General features: G+C 52.3%; 1 protein-coding gene across 2 annotated transcripts in view; it reads left to right on the top strand.

Moving 5' to 3' along the window:
* Positions 1 to 19,990: 19,990 nt before the first annotated feature.
* MEGF11 (multiple EGF like domains 11) overlaps positions 19,991 to 22,982 on the top strand; it is a 221,070-nt gene continuing 218,078 nt past the window's right edge. For both annotated transcript variants that reach the window (XM_021693980.1, XM_044917950.1), the window contains exon 1: positions 19,991 to 20,088. In XM_021693980.1, the coding sequence (XP_021549655.1) occupies positions 19,991 to 20,088 (98 nt within the window). The remainder of the gene's footprint in view (positions 20,089 to 22,982) is intronic.

The following is a 22,982-nucleotide window of genomic DNA, read 5'->3' as shown; positions in this document are numbered from 1 at the left end:
CTGCCTTCAGCTCAGGTCATGATTTCAGGGTCCTGGGATCGAGCCCCACGTCGGGCTCCCTCTGCCTGCCACTCCCCCTGCTTGTGCTCTGTCTGTCAAATAAATAAAATCTTAAAAAGAAAGAAAGAAAATACAACGCTGGCCAAATAGATCCCTAACTTAAAACCTTCCAATGGTTGCCTCTTTATCTTGGGACAGAGTCAAGGCCAGTCATGTTCTGGGGCTGACCTTTAGCCAGCTCAGCCTGCACCCCCACTGCCTCAAACTCTGCTCCAGCCAGAACGAGCCAGTTTTCCTTCCTCTTTATCCCTCTGCCTGGAACACTCCTGCCCTACCTGGCTTACTCCTCAGCCTCCTTCAGGTCACCACATATGTGCCCCTCCTCAGATCCCTTGACAATGGCCTTGGAGTTGGTCCTCTCACACGTACTGGAACTTCATGGTTACAAGTTGTTCTATCTCTACCGTTTAGCATCTGACTTGGCATGTTATGGATCCAGGTCCTTGCCTAATGTCGGACACTTTCTAGGTGCTTCTGTGTTGCATGAATGATTGATGAAGGGTGAAGCTTTGGTCCTTGGATGGAGGCTGGCAAGAACCTGGGCTGGACCATCATGTAAGGTGCCAGTTGGAGAGGGGCAATAAGTCAGGATTTTGGAGCAGGACCAGGGAAGGAGCCAGATTGTTAAAGCCCAGGTGGGGGGGTGGGGGGAGGGTGGTTGGGGAGGACAAAGTTAGACTGGGACTTTGGAACAGGTGAGATGACTGAGGTTCACCGTTGAGGCTCATTGGCAGTGGGAGAGGCTTAGGGGAAAATCCGGGAACCTTACAGCTCTGACCCAGCCACCCTCCATCCCGATTCCGAGGTCAGAAAGGGCGTCCCCATTATGCCTGCCTTGGCAAGAATAGCTTCAGGAGTGGGACTTTCCTGTGAGTTTTCAGGTGGGAGCGGTATGGGAACCCATAGGAAGTAGTTAGAGAAAGCAAAGGCAGAGGAAGTGGGCAAGGAGAGGGCAAGAGGGTGTGAGAAGGAGACATGATATTCCTTGAAAAGGTGCTGATCTTTGTAAACAGAACAGGAGCAGGGCAGAGAACCCCATCTGGTTCCTCTGCCCCCACCGTCTTCCAGCTACTTAAAGTATTCTCCATGGAGTGATGCGAGCCTCCACACGGTCAGGTCTCAGAGACAGGAGTATAGAAATTAAGAGGAAGCAGCTTGATAGCAACTTGACATTGATACAGTCAGTGGACGCCTCTCATTGTGTGGGGTAGAGACCCGTGTGGCAGGTGGCAGTGGTGAGTTGCACTTGGTACACACCGCACGGGGCCATGTACTGTAACGACCACTTACCAACCACATCTTATTGGAAATTAAACTGTTCTAGACTATGAGCAACTCCCATCCAAATGGTGAATGTTGGCTTGTCACTATCTCTCCCATGGGCAGAGCAAGAGGACATGCGTCTTCTCAAAAGCCAGAAGGAAGAACTTCAGTTAGACATCAGTAGGAATTAAAAGCTATAATCTGCTGTCACTTTTGTCTGGAAGAAATGTAGCTTCTTCCTCTGAGGTCTTGAGAGAGACTGTCTCTTGCTGCCTGGGGAGGGGAGGCCAACCAGGGCATCTAGAACAACCTTCCTGTTGGAGGCCAATAATGATGATTCCCTGCACCTGTGTCATTCATTATACCTTCCAAAGCACTTTCACTAGCATCATCTTTTTGACTTTTATAACTACTCCACAAATAGATCAAAGCAGTCATCATCATCCTCACTTTGTGGACTAGTTAAGATCAGAGAGGTCAAGTCAATTTCCCAAAGTTGCCCAGCAAATTAGAAACAAAAAAGGGTAAGAGACAACACCCAGGCTTTTGTTTGTTTGTTTGTTCTTGTTCTTGTTGTTTATTATGTTTTAGATCAGTGGCAGTAAGAGGGGTGTGGGGGAACCGAAGGAGACAGCAGTGTGAATAGTAGCTACTCTTTACTGGGTGCCCAAGAGTGACAGTAGCTATGTTTGTTGAGTTGTTACAGTGGATCAGATACTGTGTATAATTACCTCATTTAATTTTCACAATGGATACAATTACCATCTCCATTAGCAGATGAGGAAACAGAGCCTCTGTGAGATTAAGTCATTTGTCCAAAGTCACTCAGCTAGTAATTAACAAAGCTGGTTCTTGATTCATACTAGCTGACTCCGGAGTGTGTTTTCTACACCACTACACTGTAAGCCAGCCAGCACCCACACTGATCCTCCCAGGGACCCAGTGCGGGACATGCGCTCTTGCCAATCTCCTAGACAGAAATTGAGGCTTGGTCACATTAGGGACTTATCCCAGAGCTATACACCTAGTGGTGTTTGATGCCCCCCAGGCTGAGGTTCAAGGTGGGCCTTGCTGATTGCCGAGCTTCCCTCTCCGGGCACGTTCCACAGCCTCTCTCAGCTCTGCCCCGGCCAGGGTGCACAGGTGGGCAGGCTGCGTGGATGGGTCGGCCCACGCATTGGACCCGGTTTGCACCTTCCCTTTCTCTTCCCCTAGAGAGGACTGGAAAGTCAAATGCATTCAGCACCTGGCAACTGCTAATTATTAACGCCCGAACCATTGGCAGCTCCTCCTTATGTCATGTCACACAGAAGATTTATGGCCACTTTGAAAGAGGCTTTGAAATGAGACAAAACTCAGGCGCCTTGGTGGCTCAGTTGGTTAAGCGACTGCCTTCGGCTCAGGTCATGATCCTGGAGTCCCGGGATCGAGTCCCGCATCGGGCTCCCTGCTCAGCAAGGGAGTCTCCTTCTCCCTCTGACCCTCCTCCCTCTCATGCTCTCTGTCTCTCATTCTCTCTCTCAAATAAATAAATAAAATCTTAAAAAAAAAAAAAAAAGAAATGAGACAAAACTCAATATTGAATTTTTTTCATCTCCTTCTCCCTTTGGGGTTTCAGGGCATATGATATCAGCTTCCTCTCCATTAGCATATTTCTAACGAGCTCTTATTAAGGTGAATTTCATTCCAGCTCTCAGAGTTTTCATTAGAGGAGGAGTGGGAGGGAGGGCAAGACACAGGCAGATGCAGGGACCTCAGGACGCAGGGACCTCTGGGCTTGGCGACCAGGCGGCCCTCGCTTGGCTCCAGCCTCCTCCAAGTGAGCACCGCTCTCCCATCCATGCAAGAGGGTTTCCGCTGCTTTTCACTGTGGGATTGGGCTAAGGGACATGGGCAGTTACACGGCGGGGCTCACCATACGGGAGGGCCTGGGTTGGCTCAGCCACTGCCCAGTGACAGGCAGGCCATCACTCTTCTTTGAGCCCATACAGTGGGGACTATGGTGCCTGCCACGTGGCTATGCTCTGTGGGGAGAAACGGTGTCTCCTTGGTTCACTGCTGGAGCCTTTAGTGCCTGGCACATCACAGGTGCTCAGTAAACAGTGGTGGAGCAGATAGAGGGGTGGAGGGACGGATGGCAGTGTCGTCCCACAAATGGGACCGGCTGCAGATGCTAGGGCACCTGCTTGTGGGAATGCCAGGAAAGGTTCGCTCATTGACCATCTATGACTGGGCTTGCGTGGGGTGCATTGGTGCCCAGGGCACTCGTACCAGCCCTGGGCTGGGTGGGGGAGCTACACGCCCCTCTGTCCCATATCTGTTGCCATATAGATGTGCAATGGGAGGGTTTGACAGGCATTCCTGGTACAGCAGCTTTGCTCTTTCCTTTCACCCGGGCCTGGCTGGCACCTTGAAGGTGTCGCGAAACTGCACTAACAGCTTAGCAGCCCCCTGCTTCTGCCACCCAAAGACACTTTGATAGGGTGGGGGTGCTCTGCAAGTCCAGGGCAGAAGCACAGTACCAGCAGGAAGGGGGTACCCAGGCTAGGTACCTGTGCCCTGGCCTGAGAATGGAGAAAGAGACAGAGAAAGGACAAGGTCACCCACCTGGTAGGCTTTCATCTGGATCAGGGCCCCAGCCCCTGCCCTCAGGGGGCCCTAGTGGGTGATTCTCAACCCTGGCAGCTCACTAGAATCATCTGAGAAGCTTTCAAAAAAAAAAAAAAAATACTGATGTCCAAGCTCCAGCCACACAAATTTGGTTCTCACTGGCTTGGAGTGAGGTCCCAAACATGGATATTTTTTAAATGTTCCGACATGATTCTAACAGGCAGCTGGGGTGGGTACCACTGTTTAGGGTGTGTATGTGTTGGAAGAGGGGAGCTAGACGTCCTGCCCAGGGGGCACCCTCCACCACTTGCCTCCCACCAGGGGAGCCTCAGCCCTTGCCCTGAGCTCTGTGATGGGGGCACCCTGATTTCTGCCGCAAGGACAGAGGAGGTGCCACAGGAAAGGGTGAAGTTGCCACCTCTGGACAAATGTCAGCCTGCTGTCTCTGTGCCATCTGGTCCACGCTCTGCTAGTGAAACTTTGGGCCCCTCCTCATCCCCCACCCCGAGTCCCACCTCAGGGTCCTCATCTCCAGCAGGCCCTTCTAGGAGCAAATGAGACTATAGACGAGGATGTGCTTTATAAAAAGCCCACAAGAAGGTAAGGATTTTTAAGACCAGGAGACTCTGCAGAAGCTGTCTCGTCAGTCCTGGGGAGAGAGGGCTGGTGGAAATAGTTTCTGAGGGCCTCGGGAAGGCAGGGCAGAGAGGACAGCTTTCCTGCAGCCCCCCACTCTGCCTCTCTAGTTAGTTGCCTCCTCTGTGCCCCTGTTTGGAGAAGGAAAAGGAACACCTGCAGGGAAGGCTGCAGGAGGTGGCAGGGAGAGACCCCGGGTAGCCACTGTACCCAAGGAGAGGAAGGCCACCCCGGGGACAGGGTTAGAATGGGCTGGAAAGTCAGCAGACACGGGTTCTTTGAGGGACTGGCAGATTCAAGGTACCCAGAATCCAACGTGTCTCCAGGGGACTCCCCTGCCCCCAGCCTACCTAGGCCTTGCCCCCCCACCACCCCAAGGGGCTCTGCTCAAGGGCCTCCCTTCCCTTTCCTGTGGCATGCTGGAATGGGAGGGGCGCTGGATTGGGGGTCAGCTCTGCCATTCGCTGTGTGACCTTGGGCAAGTCTCTTATCTTTCATGCAGAAAGAGACCTGTTCATTGATTCGTTAATCCAGCCATTGGCCAGTTATCAAATGTTTATTGATACTGGCCCTGGGCCAGGGGCTGAGGGCACCTGGGGGGAACCCCGCTTCCCTCTCACCTTCTCTTGCTGCAGAGAATCACTGTGGAACCTTTTTGAGCTGTAAGGGACCTTAGCGAGAGTCCAGGTTTGGCTCTAAAACAACAGAACTATCACTCAGCATCCTTTTATAAATGGGGAAATGGAGGTCCAGAGAAGCTGTTCAGGGTCTTCCCCGGTCCCATAGCTGATAGGTGATGCTAGAAAGCTCCAACTCATGCCTATAAGCCCATGTCCTCTCCTCAGATGAGCCCACCTACTTGAGAAGGGATTCTAGCTCCTCCCTATCAGGAAAGAGCCCAGAGGGGTTCATTGACTCATTCAGGGTCACATAGCAATTTTGCCAGACCTGCTGAGAGGTCTGGTTTCTGGGTTTCTTTGTCCCTGGCCTGTTGATCCCGGCCCTTGGCTGGTGCTCGGCTCAGGCCATGTTGAGAGCCCACGGGCGCCTTGTCAGCAGATCCTGTCCCCTGACGGGCCCCCACTCAGCCTCTGTGCCAGGCCAGTGGCCGTGCTGGCTCCCACATTCATGTGCTGCGACACATACACGCACAGCTCTACCTTTGGGCTTTCGTGATGGCTCCACAGTGGGTGAAATTGGTTTGAAATAAATGTCTCCTCTGCCTTCTTCCCTCCGGGTGATTTGATCCTCATCTTCACTTTGTGGAGTGATCCAGAGTCTGGCATGCCCCTGTCCTGTCTAGATATGTCCTTTTTGATGCAAAGATGTTGCCACGGCTACTGCTGAGCCAGATGTTTCTTGAAAGGCATATGCTGAGGTGGCTGCCGAATCCCACGCCGGCTTGGCCCCTTCCCGGTCGCCTCCTGATGCATCCCCGCCTCGGGGAGGCGGGGGGCTCCACACGCAGAGCTGAGTGTTAACAAGGGCTCGCAGTGTCCTCACCTTTCAAGGTTATTGGAATATTTTCCGGACGGAGCCCTGCGTGGGGTGGGTCCTGCTCATTCCTGGGGCACAAACCACTGCTCTGCCTTGCTAGGGCACTGGGCCCTTCTGTAATAAAATCATCTCCTCATCCTCTGAAGGCTGGGGAGACGCAGGGGTGTCATGTGCTCAGTTAGGGATCCCATTCAGATCTCTTGCCAGTTACTGCTGCCGCCAGCACCCGAACTAGCCCTAAGGGAAGAGAGGGAGGGGTAGGGCTTAGCCCCTTGAAGGCCTGTCCCCAACCTCTTTCTTGAGTCCTCAGAGCACAGCTGAGGCAAGATTGGCACATTTAAAGAAGGTAGTTAGGCTAAGGGATGACACCAGGGAAACACACATAGAGGATGTATCATAAAGTAAGATAATCTGGTCCAGGGGCTCTGGCTTCCTCGTCTATACCCCTGGTTGTGCTCAGGAACATCCCCCTGCCCGGTTCCTCTAGAGGAGGCACACAGCCTCCCCACCCATCTCTTGATGTCAGAGCCATAGGAGACTTAGAGACCATCTAGCACTTTCTCAGGCAGGTTCCAGAGAGAATTCAGCCCTAATGCCCCATGATGTCCACGGTCTCTAATGGATCGGCTTTTCTCCTGTGCATCTAGAATGGTACTTCTTATGTACCACCCTTGGAAAAGTTGAGAAAATAGTCCCTGAAGTCATTTCCTGGGTTAATCATTAGATGAGGAACTCCAGCTAATAAAGGCTTCCTCTGCAGCTAACAAAGCACTGAGGAGGTGGGAGACTTGCCCAAGGTCACACAGGGAGCACAGCCACTGTACTGTACTGTCCTCCCTTCCTCTGCCCAAATTAGGTGAGTGTGGAGGAGGCCCTGATCCAAGGAGATGGCCCATGCCTCCCCCAACACACCATATAGGGCATACACGCGCTCGCACACAGGCTCTGAGCCTGAAGAGCAGAGCCGTACTTGGAAGCATCGTGATGGACAAGCAGATGGTCCTGAATTCAGATCTAGTTCATTCACCTCCAGACTGTGAGCCTCTGCAAACGGAGATGGTAACACCAGCTTCCCGGAGCCCCTGTGAGAACGCAGTGAGGTCGGCCAGGTGCCCAGCACGGGGTCCGGCGCCGGGCAGGCTCTCGGCGACTGTTCGTTTGCTGCTCTCCTCTGGTGCTCAGTAAGCTGCTCCCCGGTTCACTGTTGGACCCCATCTGTATCCAACTTCTCATTCAACAAGGGACATTCACAGGGTGTTCTTAGCAAGTGCTGTCAGGGCACTGGATGTGGTGTTAGCAGGCAGCTCACACTCTCGGTCCCGGGCCCACAGACCCAGCTCCCACCCACCTCACTCACTTCTCTCTTTTCTCCTTCTCTTGGCACAGACACACGTGCATCCTGGTCGGAGGCCTACCGTGGTTATCAGGCTTCCGTCCTGCCCCCCATTCTTCCCACCCCACTGAGTCCCTGTGCGTGTGATGGCAGATTTGGAGACTTGTGGGCACACCACAGAATTAGGAGCGTGTGCTGTAGATTTGGCACAAAATTCCCGTTTTCTGCATATTGGCGATTCAGCATATTGGAGGTTCGCGCCTCGCAGGCCGGCCCTGCCTGGGGAAAGGGCAGAGGGCGACCTAGAGGAGCTGGAACCAGAGGGGAAAGCTGCCCCCACCTCCATTTTGCCTTGAGGAAGGGATTGTCCAGATTTCTGAATTTTCTGTTGAGTTGGAAGTGAGGCAGAGAAGACCTTTATAGGGTTCCGATGCCTGCTACCCAAATCCTTTCGCAATGTGGCTTTTTCCCTTCTGGTCTTGGTAAGTGGATTCTATCGAGTGGGAACACATCTCTTTGGATTTATTGGGATTTTGCGTGATTTCAGGGTCATCGTTCCTAAAGGCGTTGTCCTTGTTCAGGAGTAGGTAGGAAGCGAGGGAAATGAAGCCAGTAAGTTACCAGAACAGAAGCTAGCCCTGGCGACGGGTTTCTCAGGAAGGCCGTGGATGGGGTGGGCCCCGCTCATCCTTGGGGCACAAACCACTACTCTAGGGTGGACGCACACTGATGAGAACCAAGCCTGATGGGCGCCACTGGATGTGACTAGCTGCACGGTGGCATTCTGGTTAACCGAAGGTTTCACCTCATTGGGGTGTGGCTCCATTTTCTCCCCGACCCTGGTGCTCAGGATTGCCTGTGCCTAGATCCTCCTCCCTCCTCGTGACCATGCCTCTCTCGCACCCAATGTCTCAGGTGGCATTGTTCCACGGAGCCCTCAGAAGGAACTGCTCTGACACGCTAAGCTCTTTAATTTCCCACACACGGTGCGTAGATGCCCCCAGACAAAACAGAATTGATTTATAATTCTCTTAATGGAAGCACAAGCTTTAGTTGCTCTAGAAATAGATCGTTACCTCTGCCACCTTTTGTAATTTTTCTCTCCCATTTTTTTTCCCCACACTACTGTGGTCTAAAAATATGATGGTTCATCGCAGCCTTCTCTCGTAAGCCATTAACTGCCAGACGTTTCTCCTTAGACCTTTAATTTATAGCATGTTTGTTCAGTTTCGCTTCATTAATTAATGTTCTTCCCAGGCCCCCATGCCAGAGTCTTTGTGTAATGCTTTCTTACAGTAAGCAGGTGCTTTTATCCTTAATGAACAATTTCCTGGAAAATACTGAAATAAACAACAAATAATCAGGCCAGGAACGCAATGAATCTGAGAGTTTTGTGCCATCCTGCAGATTAAACCTGGAAGATGAGGGATGGGTTTAGTTTAGGTGTTTTTTTTTTTGTTTGTTTGTATCTTCCGCGGTGCCGTTTCAGTGGTTCCTTCCTTGGGGAGGGAGTGCAGGGTGCTGAAGTTCTGGAAGGCGAATGAGCTGCTCGCTCCTCCAGGAAACCAGAGTTCAGAGAAACTGTGTTTTATCATCAATGCATGCGGCTGTGGAGATGATCATCAGACGCAGCGTAAGCCAGAAGCGCAGCCAGACTGGCCTCTGGTTCCAGACTTGGAATCCTCTCTAACTTAGGCTGTGGGTCAGCAGGGCCTGGGTTGGGCCGAACTGCCACCTCATTGCAGTTCATCCTGTCCTTATCTCTCCTTTCTGGCAAATTTGCTCCACTCCAAGGAGGCAGTTCTTGAGCCCAGGACCCTAATAAATTCATTTCCTCTCTGTTCACACAACCCTCCCCGCCCCAGGACTATTTGTGCTGCACCCTTCCCCCCGCCCACGCCCCAGCAGAAGGGCAGTGACCAGACTTTACCCAGCGTTTTACTGTTGACAGGCCTTCTTGTAACCCTTATCTCTTTGGCTTCTCATGACCTTGTGAGTAGGTTTTCTTACTGTTTCCACTTTACAAGGAGGAAGCTGGGACTCCCAGTGGTCAAGTGACCTACCCGAGGTCACACAATGGAGGTGGGATGGAGGTGGGATTCGGACCCAGGAACTGATCAGGAATCCAGGGCTCCGGGTTCTTGTTATCTTTGGTGGAGCAAAGCCTGTGTGGGTAGCGAGGACTGAGCAAGCTCCGGAGTGAGGTGAAGTGCCCCAGGCCGACCTGCCCAGGCTGTGAGCCAGAATTCATCAGTGTCATGAACAAAGGACTGCAATAAATTTCTTTTAAAATCTGAATACCTGATTCATTTATTATACTGAATAGAGCTGACAGATTCATACATTATCCATCCATTTTTCTGTGTCGTAAGATCATTTTGGGTCTTTGAAATGGCATAATGTTTTTAATCACAGCATGGATACAATCACAGCATGGACCCATGCCATACAATTGTAATGGCAATTTTGCCCCAGCCTGATGGCTCCCAGGGCTGCCTGGGGAGCCCTGTAAAGTGGCCTGTGTCCCTAGGGGTAGCAGGCTCAGGGCTTGATGAATCCCTGTTCTCTGGGAAAAGTCACCCCAAGGGGCAGTGCGGGAGAATCCAGACCTAGAGGAAGGTAGGCTGTGGCGGCACTGTCTAAAGGACCCTGCCTTCTTTGTTTCCAAAACGAAGATGGCTTTATTGTGGTGTTTCACATTTTAAAATCGAGACTAGCTCATCGTAGAACATGCAAATGTACAGAAAAGTATAGAGAAGAAAGTAAGTCACCTAAAATGTCATCACCTGGATATCTTTAACATTTTAAACATCCTTTTGGATATCTTTCCATCTTGCTTGCTCTCAACACACACACACACACCATAAACATGCTCTCTACATTTTATATAAATGCGATCCTAATGCACATGCTGTTTTGTAACCTGTGTTTTTCATAGATTAATACGTCAGGGTTATCTTTCCATGTTGGTGAACTTATGTACATTATCTTAAAATATCTTTGCTTTCTGATTATGGTGGTAATAATGTTTGTTGTAGGAAACACTCATATAACAATAAAAATACTGACTTAGAAGCACAAGTCCTATGATACTGCTTCCTTCCCCTCCAGCCCCCATGAAAGATGATCACCATTAATGCTTTAGTGGATGGGTTTCCCTATTTTTTCTGCACATCAATATTTTAATGTTTGCATAATATCTTGTTATGTAGACATGGTGGAATTTATTTAGCAAGGGCCCTACTGATTTAGGTATTTAGGTTGTTTCAATGCTACAACAAACATCTCTTTATTAAGAGATGATGCAACAAACATTCTTGAACCTATCCTCGACACTGGCCAATTTCTTAAAAAAAAAAGAAATTGCAGAAGTAGAGTGCTGGATTACAGATACACATTAAAACAGGTTGATATGCGGGCACCTGGGTGGCTCAGTTGGTTAAGCGACTGCCTTCGGCTCAGGTCATGATCCTGGAGTCCCGGGATCGAGTCCCACATCAGGCTCCCTGCTCGGCGGGGAGCCTGCTTCTCCCTCTGACCCTCCCCCCTCTCGTGCTCTCTCTATCTCATTCTCTCTCTCAAATAAATAAATAAGATCTTTAAAAAAACAAAAAAATGTTATGCATTGCCAAGTTGCTTTACAGAATACACGGATGCATGTTTCTGCTATGAGGCACAAGCATAGACATCTTCGGGCTTTGGGACAGTTGGGTTGAGTCATCTGGCTTCAGAATCTTCTGGCCTAGAGACATGTGGAAGGTTCCAGAAGGTTCCAGAAGGAAACCCGGAGAGGTGCCATAATCTGATGTGCATGTCTGCAGGCCAAAAGCCAGGTCCTCCTGTTTAGCTCCTGCCCGGGGAGGAGTGGCCCCCAAGAGGTGAGGGGGCAGAGTCTGCCCTGATATGGGTGCTGGGTGGAAATAGAGCACAAGACAAGAAGGCAGTCTTTAATCAAAAGGATGCTGAGGAATGGACGGGGAGGGGGTCAGAACTACGGGTCCCAACCATCCCCGCATTTCCGGTCCTGAACTACAGTTGAATCCTCCCAAGGGTCTGTTGCTCTCTCATCCTGCCCATGTTGTCAAAGAGGAAAAGGAGGCTCAGAGCAGTGAAATGAGTTCTCCGGGATCCAGGATTAGACTCTGGTTCTCCGACCTCTTCTGTGTGTCTCCTTGCTATGGGGAGATGGGGCAAGCCCCAGGCTGGGAATGGGGTAAGAGAGAAGAATGTGGTGGGCGGAAGAGCAGGGAAGGGAGACACATTGTAGGTGAACTTGTAGAGCTTAAAGGTCCAGGAGATGATGCAGTCGGACCCCCGCCTTTGGGATAAGAAGAGAGTGAAGCTCAGAGAGGGAAAACAGCCTTTCTCGGTCACACAGCAAGTTAGGGCCCTTAGCAGGCAGAGGGGGAAGGACGGGGCCTTTGGAAAGCCAAGTTGCTTCTGAGCGGAGTGGGCATTCAGGAGGGAAGACCCCAGCAGGAGGAGTTGCCCTGAGTCCTGGGTGGCCGGGCTGTTCTCTCTTCAAAACAGGCAGCGCTAATCAAGAGTGGATTCAGAGGCAACAGGAATGGAGATGGGCCAGGTTCAACGTGGGAGGCACCTGCAGGGATGTGAAGCATCGATTCCCCACGAAGGTCTCTGATACCCCATCACACTTGCCTGAGGCTTCCTGCCAGGGAAAGGCCTCGGCGCTTTGAATTAAGCCACATCCTGGATCCACAGCCCTCTCACGGCCATTCCCACACACCCTCCAGCAGGCGTTTGGGGGTCTTGGGGGAGGGGCCTACCTGAGTCATCTCTGTGCCCACAGTGACTGGCAAGTGTTCAATAAATGTGTGCTGAGTGGATGAAACGTGAGGCCTGTCTTGACAATTGTACACTGAAAACTGACCCAGTAGTCATCACATAGAGACGACTAAACCTCGATTTTCCAGCAATTATATATATATATATATATATATATATATATATATATATTTTTTTTTTTTTTCCCTCCAGCTCCTTAGAAATTCCAGAAGTCAGAATTAGAGAGTTAGAAGGATCTTTGAGGTGGTGGAATATGGGTTGGGAGGAGACGAATATTTTATTGGGTACTTTCTATGTGCCAGATGCTGGGCTTGGCCAAGTGCTTTACCTGCTGACTCACTGACTACCCCAACAGCCCCGTGAAGTTGGTCGTGCCCGGTGTGGTCCATGGGAAACGCTCAGCCCTAAGGCAGGTAGATGATTTTATCCAGGTTGTGCAGCCAGTAAGGTGGAGTCAGGATTCGAACAATGTCAGTCCGGCTTCACTATTCCTCTCACATGGAGGCCTGCCACCCACGCGTCCTGTGATCTTGAACCAGTCCTCTGGGGACAGTTTCCCCTCCTGGAGGACGAGGTGTTGGACAGTTGATGCTCCCAGGTCCTGGTGCCAGTTCTGAAACCGTGCGGCTTGTTGTCCAGTCTATCATCCCTCACCTCCGCCCAGGTGGGATGCTTGACCTGCCAACGGTGGTGATTCTCCAGCGCTTTGTCCCTTAGCGCTCCTCCCTATCCAGGCACTGGTGGTTGCATCTTGTAGTCTGAGAAATGTTTTTTTCAGAGTGGGCAGGAATGGGACTGATCTCCACGAGGGTGCATGGCCCCCAGTGACTGACTTATCTTTGGGGATGTATGGACAGAGCCATGATTTAATGCTAGGGCATGTGGGACTCCCATGGTCCTGAGACTCCCACAGCCCCGGGGCGGGGGGTGGCAGAGGGAAGCGGAGCCAGGCCTGGGGAGGCTCGGCTGGGAGGGGCAGGACGCCTCGGGGCTGGCCAGGCCAGCAGAGCATGCCCTGATTTGCAGAGAAATGGAAAAATGGAGATAATTGCTTTGTGAGAAATGGAATGGTCTAAGAACACAGATAAGTTTTTTCCCTTCGTCTTTGGAGGGCCAGGAGGCTGCTGGCTGTTTGGGAATGGGAGGGCTGAGGGCCCGGCACAGTGGGTGAGGGAGGGGGGTGCTTTATTGGCCTGGCAGTTTCTACACTCCTCCACTCCCCCTTCCCTAGGGATGTGCGGTGATTTCTCTCTGAGGCTGGATGATGCCAGGGCCGCTCGGTCTGTAGGGCTTGAGGGTGCAGGGGACGGGACAGCCTTTTGACCCTGATTAATGGGAGCTGCAGGGCTTCCATGGTGCCATTTTCAGGATTTGCAGCCCGAGGCTTCCCGGGCAAGGAGAAAGCAGGATTTATTGGGATGGCAGGCCCCAGACTCTGAAGAGGATGTTTACCGCATCTCTGGAGGTGCCTCCAATCCCCTCTGATTTATCCCTGTGGGCAGGCACCTGGCAGGGTCTCCACGGTGGCCCTGGGGATTTCTGCCATGCTGCCACTATCAAGGAATCACTCTTTTGGAGATTAAGAGCCGTGGATTTATTTTGAAAACTTTTTTTTTCTTTTTAAGTGCAGAGAGATTAGAAAGCGTTCGACATAAACCCGGCCTCTGGTGGGATTGCGGGAGGGCAGGAAGCTTCATCAAGGCAGAGGGTGAAGCCTCTTAATTACGGGGCTGATCACAGCTCCGCTTTTCATCTCACACTAATCAGACCCCAGCAAGGCCAGTAAACAGAGAGGGGCCTGGGGACTGGGAGCCAGCTCAGAGATCAGTGGGCAGAAGAAGGCGAAGGTCTGCCGGACGGGATGATCACCATGGCATTTGCCCCTTTGAGAGCAAACTTAGCTTTTGTTTTGTTTTGTTTTATTCAGAAAAAAATAGAGAAGCTTGTGTGTTTGTGTGTGTGTGTGTGTTCTATAAATAGAAGATAGAAGTCTCTCTCTCTATACCCACATGCTGGGAGGGATGTGAGGCGTTTGCTTTATCAGTCCCAGTTTGGGGTTTGCTTCTGCTGCTTTCCGAGCCTGAAAGCGCCTTTTCATGAGGTGCTTGGAACACGTCAGCCCCCAGTTGCAGCTTGAACTATTGAGTAGGCTTCAATGCCCGCCTTGTGCTGGTCCCTGGAGCAGATGTACCCTGGCGCTGGTGGGGTGGCCCGGGCGGGAGTCTTTGAATCACTCTCAGGATGTCACCGTGCTCACTGTATCTGTTGCCAACAGACTGATGTCTCCGCGGGGCAATGTTAACGCAGCGTGGAATGCCCCCTGCGGTATGACCTGCTGTCGGGACAGATCTTTGGTGGCCTCCGTCGGGACAGACACAAGCAATGTGGCTGAGCCTGAGGCTGGGGATGGCTGAGAGGTCAGGGGAGGCGCTTGGCTGTAGAGCCAATAATTGGTTGATGAGGGGTATTGAGCCCCTTCTACGTGCAGGCAACGCTCTGGGTGCTGGGGGCAGCAGTGAACGTAATAAACCCACATCTCTGCCCTCATGATGTGCGTTCTGGTAGTGCAGTACCAAGGGAGGGAAAATGATGTGCAGGTTTGAAAGCCCAGAGGGAAGAGCTGAGTCCACATCTAGATGGTTCATATAGAAAAAGAGCAATTTCTAAAGCTAGTAACAACCGTTCAACAACGTGGGACAGGGACAGGTGCGTGGTACCGGTGTGTCCCTCTCCCACCCAGTGCCTGTGTGCCTGTGACAGGCATTACTAATCGATCACGGCACACTTTCCCTGCTCAGCCCCAGTTTCTCAGCCAAGCCGTTACTACCGATCAATGCCCAGTGTTGTAGAAGTGAAACCTCCCAGGACCCACAAAATAGTGCCTGACCACCACCATCCCTGCCGTCAATGCAAATTTGTCAGGACGGAAGGGCTCCCTGGAAGAGACTGGGGTAGACAGAGAGCAGGTTCCAGGTACGTGGACTAGGCGCCCGTGTCCCCAAGATTTCAGCACGGTCAGGAGGACTAGGCAGGTGGTGGAAGCAGGTGGGGGAAGATTTTTGCACAGATGGACTGTGAGGTCATAACTACCGATCCCAGGGCAGAGGCCATCTGCTTGTCTGTCTGCCCTCTGCCCCAGTTTTATGCATCTTGGCTGATGTAAGCATCTGGTGTCTGGCCAGGTGTGTGCTGCCAACCAGAGAGTCAGGCTGGGCTCTACAGGTGTTGGTGATGGCAGGGCCCCGGCAGGAGGCACGGGCTTCCAGAGGAGGCCGCCATCTCTGAGGTCTGCCCAGCCTGCAGGTCTGGCTGGGAGGAGGGATCCTTTGCTGTGATGTCAGTGTCTCTTGAGTTATCCAGGGGCAGGTTCCCTGAGCACCATGTGCCAGGCACAGAAGGCCCTCAAGTGTTAGAATAAACAAAGGAATACAAAGGAAACAAAGGATATAAACCGCATCTAAGGATGCGGATTAACGGGACCAGGGCTTCCTTCACACTTGACCTTGATGGAGAGGAGCAGAGCTTTCCAAACAGGTACCCTGAGGACCTCTGCTCCTAGAGTTAAGGGGCACTGGAGACAAACCATAAGAGACTCTTAACTCTAGGAAACAAACTGAGGGTTGCTGGAGGGGAGGGGAGTAGGGGAATGGGGTAACTGGGTGATAGGCATGAAGGAGGGCACTTGATGGAATGAATACTGGGTGTTATATGCAAGTGATGAATCACCAAACTCTACCTCTGAAACTAATAATATACTATATGTTAATTAATTGATTTTAAATTTCAAAAAAAGAAAAAGGTACACTGGAATATTTAAAATGAAGAAATAAGCACATGCCGCATTTCCTGAACTAATTCACTCATGGAAATCTTTGGGAGATTTCTATCAATATCTCACGGGACTAGTGTCCTACTGAGCCCTGTTCTGGAAAACACCTCCCAAAGTTGCCCATGTGGCCACCACTGGTCTGCAGTGGAAACCATCTACTACCTGCAACACCACCCACACAGTCCTGCCTTCGGGCGCTGGCTTATGCTCTACCCGCTCCCGAAATGCCCTTTCTCGGCCTGCTCCCTTTCCACGGTCTGTCCATCTGGAGTCCCACCCACTCCCAGGAGCCCCCCAGCGGGACTTCACCGCTTGCTGCTTGAGCTCCTCAAATAGATGGCAGCGGACCCATGCTATTTCTTTGTGTCCACAGCACAGCCCAGGGCCAGGCTGGTGGTGTTCCGGGAATGCTCAGTCGATTGGTTCAGGCTGGGGCAGGTGTGAGGGCTCCCCTCCTAGCCACCTTCTCTCCCCTCCAGCCTCCGGCCCGGTTCATTCGGGGTGAAGCAGCCACATCTCACCGCCAGGAGGGAAATGTCTTCACCTTTGCAACTTCACTCCCTTCCTTCGAAGTGAAACCAGGGGCATTTTCTTATTTAATTATTAATGCCCTAAATCAGATGGTGCCCGATACGTTAACCTCTGTCACTCCAAATGGAGTCGGCCTAATAACCACTGTGGCAGCATTGATTTTCCCTCAGTCATCTTGTGAGCATATGTCTTTGGGATCCATCCTCTGAGAGAGCGCCAAGCCCCATTCACGTTCACGGTGGTGAGGAGCTGCCTCCGTGGGGAGGGGGCGTGGCCCCTCTCTGGCTGCTCTTCACTTAGCCTCAGTGAATTGTCTGAGAAAGAAATACTTTTTCTAAAATCAGTTCCCCAGGGGCGCCTGGGTGGCTCAGTCATTAAGCATCTGCCTTCAGCTCAGGTCATGATCCCAGGGTCCTGGGATCGAGCCCCGCATCGGGCTCCCTGCTCGGTGGGAAGCCTGCTTCTCCCTCTCCCAGTCCCTCCTGCTTGTGTTCCCTCTCTCACTGTGTCTCTCTCTGTCAAATAAATAAAATCTTTTAAAAATAAAATAAAAAAAATAAAATCAGTTCCCCAAAGGAATTGACTGGTTTGGCCTAGGATGTGACCCCACCTTCGAGGCGTTTCCATGACACGTGGGCAAGATGAAGTAGGCAAGCTGGAAAAGCTGGCGATGTGAGATGGGAAGAGCAGTCAGTGCTGGGCCGTGTGGCCCAGACTGGAAGCTATGTGCGTGGAGCGTGCCCAGCACCCCGTAGGTGCCAAGCCCAGGGAGGGTGGAGGGCCCGGGCCTCGAGCTGATGGTCCTTGGACACGCAAAGTTGATGATGACGCGCTTTGAGGGCAAGGGGAGCAGTGTGAACAAGGAGCAGGAGAGACCAGTCTGGCCCCGGGGAGGGAAGTGTGGGTATTAAGGTTGCATCTATTAGATTGGGTTCCAAGAAAAAGTCTGAGGGCAGAGCGAGTCCAAGGAGAGCCTTCCACCCTCAGGCTGGACGTCCTTCTTCCCTGAGCCCCTCCCACACTTCCACAGGGGCAGACTTAGCATCAGATGGGGAACCGTGCGGCTGCTGGTGGCAGGGCTGTTCCAGGCTTGGGTGTGAATGTGCCCCACTCTGCTGGACTTACCACAACCACACGGACAGAGGAGTGAGGCTGCCTCGCTGCCTGTGTCCTCTCGTGCTCCCCATCCACCTCCCCTTCCCCCTCTCCCTCTCTGCACCCGGCATCCAGGTATCCCACGGCCAGTGGGAGTCGGCCAAATTGTCCTACCCACATCCGACGTAGAGGGAAGAGGTTTGCATGAAGATTTTAAAAGATCTCCCAAATTCTAGCAAGGATCCTAGTTACCTCCATCTCCCACCCCTCCCCTATCACCATGGGTCAAAAGGGGGCCAGAGGAACACTCTCCTCTAATCCAGGGGGCTTCATCCTTTGATGTTCTGAGCTTCATGAGTTTGAAGATGCGGTCGTGGGGTCCACTCGGGAGATGATAGGAGTGGCCAAATCAATGAGACAGGGCCGTAGAGAGAACCAGAATGAGGCATTCTCTCCCCCTGGCATTCCGACATTGTGCCTTTCAGAGCACCGGGTCCCTTCCTTTACTCCTTTATTTAATTTATTTGGTGGTGGATCTGCCCAAACCCCACCTGGAAGACGATGTTCATCCTACACTTGGCTCTCCCCAAAACTTAATGCTACATCTGGGCACACTCTTTCTCATCCAGGTTGTGGCTCCTGCTCTCCGAGGGGAATGGGCTGAAAGCCCTGCAGCCCTAGAGGGGGCATGGGCCCCATGCTGTGCCCCGCCTTTTGGGGGGGTCCCTTAGGTCTCCAAGGACTTGTTGGGGGGGGAGGTGAGTGAGGAGGGGAGATGAGGGGCTGTGACCTGCATACTCCTGGCTTGGCAAATTAAGTGGAAACACCAGAATTGCTTTTCTCTTTCCAAACTGATTTTCAAAATACGTTTAGCCAGATTATTTTCAGATCCCAAACAGAAAAACCTCATTAATCATTAATTTGGACCCCTACAGTTATACAGAATTTGTGACAATTTATTTATCTTTGAAGGAGCTGCCAAGAAAGAATTTAGTGAGGAAATTACTGGGGACGAGCAGGAGAGTATTTAACCTTTCACGAAGACAGGAGCTCTATTTAGCTTCCCTCTGGGTAAGATGGGGGTGTGTGCGACATGCATGCCGCTCTTGTCTGTCCCTGAGTGGAGTGAGTCCTTCCTCATCGGCAAGCTCAGGGCCAATGGACTGGATCCTCTACCATTTCAAGCCTGGGGACCCTTTCCGATGTCAAAATATTTTCTATATCATCCCCGCCCCCAGTTATTAGAAGTTGCATCTTTTAGTGTAGCAGATTGAGAAGAAAAGCTACTCGGAATTCAGTAAAGCTTTTAAGCAAATCACGACAGCATCTGTGTACACATGAAAAATAGTGCTATCTTTCTGAGTCACGGTGTTCATTCATTCTGTAGCTGATGTTTGAGCACATGTGAATTCCAGCTCCCCTGGGCTGTCCCCCAGGTGGGAACCCGGCAGTTCTCTAAGTCTGTAGGACCACGGGGTCCTGGATTTCCAGGGCAGGAAGGAGCCTAGGGGGTCACTGTGGTTACTCCCACCTTAATGATTCTCTGCCTCCGTGAGGAGCCCTTTGTTGGGGGAGTCCTCAGTTTAGGGGACCAAGGGGGTTGACGTGTGTAGGCACACTTGCCACTTGCCATAAGCTGTCACTTCAGGGCCCTGGATCAAACTCTACAAGCTGCTTCCTCGAAGCCCCTCACCAGTCCTTCATCCCTCGGTGGGAGTGATGTGTGCATCAGGCTGGGTGTCAGTGATGGATATCCCATAGCAGCAAGAGAAGCAAGGTGCAGCCTTCTGGGTAGCCTTCCCAGGGGCCACCAGACACCTTTCTTCCCTTTCTTTGTTGCAGGAAGTTGGGGAAGGGGAGAGTGGATGTGCAAAGCACATCAGAGCTGAGGGGGAAGGGACCGAGGGGAAGACCCTGCATTTAAAGGTCAGGAGTTCGTGGTCCCAGCGTGGGCTCAGGGGCCTGAGGACACCCTGATCTTACAGCCAAAAGTTGTGCATGTGGGCATTTTTCTGGGGAGAATTTCTTGAATTTGCATGAGATTCTCAAAGCAGTCCACAAGCCAACAAACTTTCAGAAGCCCTGGCCTGGAATACCAACTTTTCCCTGACTCAGGCTTCCCACTCCCCAGTTACTCAGAACTGGTGAAGTGTAGTCAAAACCCACAAGTGTGAAATATCAAATGCTCATTACATGACGTTGGGGGCAAACTTAGTCTGTTTAGCGAGTCCGTTTTGCCGCCTCGTGTGAGAAGACTCAGTGGCGAACAGATGCCTGGGGAAACGGTCTGATTAATGACGCTGCTTCCTTTGTACCCCCCAGGGCCCGGGATGGCACTCTCGGCGACAGAGCTCATTATCTTCTCCCTCCTGCAAACTGCCCTGTCCCTGAACCCCGAGGACCCCAACGTGTGCAGCCACTGGGAGAGGTAAGATGTGGGTCTTGGATGGCCAGGCGTTCCCTGAGGGCCTCCCCCCGGGGCTTGGTACGGTTGGGACAAAAGCAGAGTCGGGAGGTACAGAAGCTGCCCACTGCAGGCCTGCAGTCCAGCTGGAGAAACAGCGCAAGCGCCGAAAGACAGGACCAAGCAGTGTCGATTCTGTCTACACTCGGGGCCCTGGGAGCTCCAGGCCGAGGGGCTTGACTTAAGTGCTGCTGTCTGATAGTTCGCAAGGAACTCTGGTCGCTCCCTGCATTTGCCCTTCCCGGCCATTTTACAGACGAGGAAGTAGAGGCACAGGGGGGCTCAGTGCCTGTCCACAGCCAGGCGGGGGCGTGGGGGGTGGGTGGGCAGTGAGTGTGGTCCAGATGTGCTCTTCTCCAAAACTGTGACGCCTTGCCTGGTCCCCCAGGGCTGGCATCAGTGCGGCGGCTCCCCTGTCCTGGGCGGCCGGCTGCCCGCCCCACGGAGGACGGGTGAGGGGACTCCGCTGCTTCCAGCCGGGGTGGGAGGGCTCCCGGGGGAAGTGCGGCCCAGGGCGTCAGCAGAAGACCTGGCTGCATTCCGGCTGCCGCACCTGGTCCACGGGGAACGGGCCAGGGCCCTGCAGACAGCCTGACTTTGAAGTACAAGGTTAAAGTATTGATTTTGGTGAGCAGAGAGATAGTGACCAGAGACCCAATCAGGAAAAACCGAATTAAACCCTGGAATTGATTGGTTGTGCTGACCAGGACGACTCTGCCACTTAGATGTTAATAAATCAAATGAATAAAATTAAGATGAGCTCCAGCGAGTGGGGCTGTCCATGCTCCCTGCTTGTGAGGGGGAGTATCCCGGCCCCACAGCAGGGCAAGGCGCCCCGCCCAGGCAGCACCAGGCCCTGCAGGGATGGGCTGGGCCAGCAGACGGACTGTGCCCCCACTGGCATGATCACCAGGGACTGGGCGCCCTGTGGGAATCCCTACAGTTGGGGCGGGAGCAGAAGGTGGTGCCGCACCGTGCCCCTTTTAGGGGAAGGGGGAAGAAGGCAAGATCTGTCAGGAGAAGACCTTGGTTCATTCCAGTCTGGATCTCGCCACCTGCTAGCTGTAATGATTTGGGAGAAGTCTCTGAACCGCTTTGAGTTTGCTTCCACCTCTGTAGAAGGGGAAAAATAATTGCCCTGGCCTCCCAGGCTCGCAGGAGGATCAGGGTGCCAGTGTCATGAAAGGGCTTTCAGGACTGTAAAGGTCAATTATGGTCTTTTCTTGTTGATACCTCTGGCTTTGCGGGAACTGCTTCTCACACACTTTAATGCACATCAGGCTCACTGGAGGTGTGGATGAGAAACAGTCTCCCGGGTCCCAGCCCCAGAGACTCGGATGCTATAGGTCTAGGGTAGAGCCTAGGAATATGCATTTTTCATAAGCTTTCTGCATGACTCTGAGGTTACTCAGGCCCTTTGCCCCTTCTGGTCTTGGCGAATTGAAACCTTTATTTCCCAGAAGGTGAGAAAGCTGTCAGCTCAAATTGCACATTATTAGTATCTGGTATGTAGACTCCAGCATCAGTAGCCCCCCTACCATTCACCTGTCCCGGCTGAGACACAGTTGCTTCCTGCCCCTGGCTGTGCTATATCCCCACCTCCAGAATACCCCCTCCCCGTCTGCCTTTCTCTGCCTTCCCCAGCTCCTCTGACCGGGCCCCTCTCCTCCAAGGAGCCTTCCCTGATGGCAGAGCCCTTCCTCACGTTCCTCTTCTCAGGGTCCCGACGGCATCACTTTGAACAGTGGATCAGTTCAAACTCAAACCGAATTCTCTAATTTTCTAGACCTCCCCGATACCAATCAATTTGGAATATGAAAATACTCTGAACGGAGCCTGCACTGAGCTGGCTGTCAGCCGAGGTGATCCTTTGATGGGAGGACAAGGACTGACCCTATAACTAAAGTGAAGTCGGGGGACCCCGTGGCTTCTCCAGCCCCTAGGGAGGAGGCCTTGCAGGCAATGCCCATAACACCATGTGCCTTCTTCTTGGCTTGCCCACCTGAGCTCTGCTTCCAATGACACGTGGACAGATGTAGTCTGTGTCATTCCAGAAACACGCTCCGGTCCCCAGACACCGCTTAGGGAGAATTTCTCAGCTGGATTAGTGCTTCTGGCGGGCTCCTTGTTAATTATGCCCCTCCACCATAAAACCCAGTGGAAAGACCTCCCCTGGCTAATAAAGCCCAGCTCTACAAGATTAATCTGGTCCCTCATTAGCATGTTGGCAAGTGAGCATGTTAAACCGACCAGCCATGAAACCGGGGGCACACCCTTTGCCCCAGAGACTTGGAGTTGATTCAAGGTCTCATTGCCAGACTTGCTCAGCCCACGACACCCCTGCAGAGCCGGGACCATCCCCCATGACACTCTCCTCACCCCTCTGTCGGGCTGACGCCTTTTCTCTGAGCACCCACTGTCTCTGTCAGGACTGGAAGGGGTGCCTGGGTCCCCCCGAGTGCTTAACAAGGGCAGGGAGTCCATTCCGTGTGTGGGTCCTGCTCCTCCCCCCCACCCCACCACAGTCAGGGAGGAAATGTCCCCCAGTGCCTAGCGCAGGAGGTGAACTGCTGTGGTCATATAATAATGGTGGCCAGCATCCATTCGACACTGGGCACCCATTAAAAATTTTGCATGTATTCTCTTGTGTTGAGCACTTTACATGTCTCCTCTTGCTTTATCTTCCCACCACCCTGAGAGGTGGACACTCTTATTGCCTTGCTGAACCCTCGCAATGACTGTGTGAAGTCCCTGGCAATTTTTGTCATGAATTTATAGGCGAGGAAAAGGAGGCTTCCGTGAGTTAAGCAACACGTCTAAGGACATGCTGCGAACAGGTGACAGGGTTCAAATGTGAC

This window comes from Neomonachus schauinslandi, chromosome 9 (assembly GCF_002201575.2).
Source record: "Neomonachus schauinslandi chromosome 9, ASM220157v2, whole genome shotgun sequence".
NCBI classification, from domain to species: Eukaryota; Metazoa; Chordata; class Mammalia; order Carnivora; family Phocidae; genus Neomonachus; species Neomonachus schauinslandi.
The sequence above is the reverse complement of the archived record's forward strand: the minus strand, read 5'-3'. Positions and strand labels throughout refer to the sequence as shown.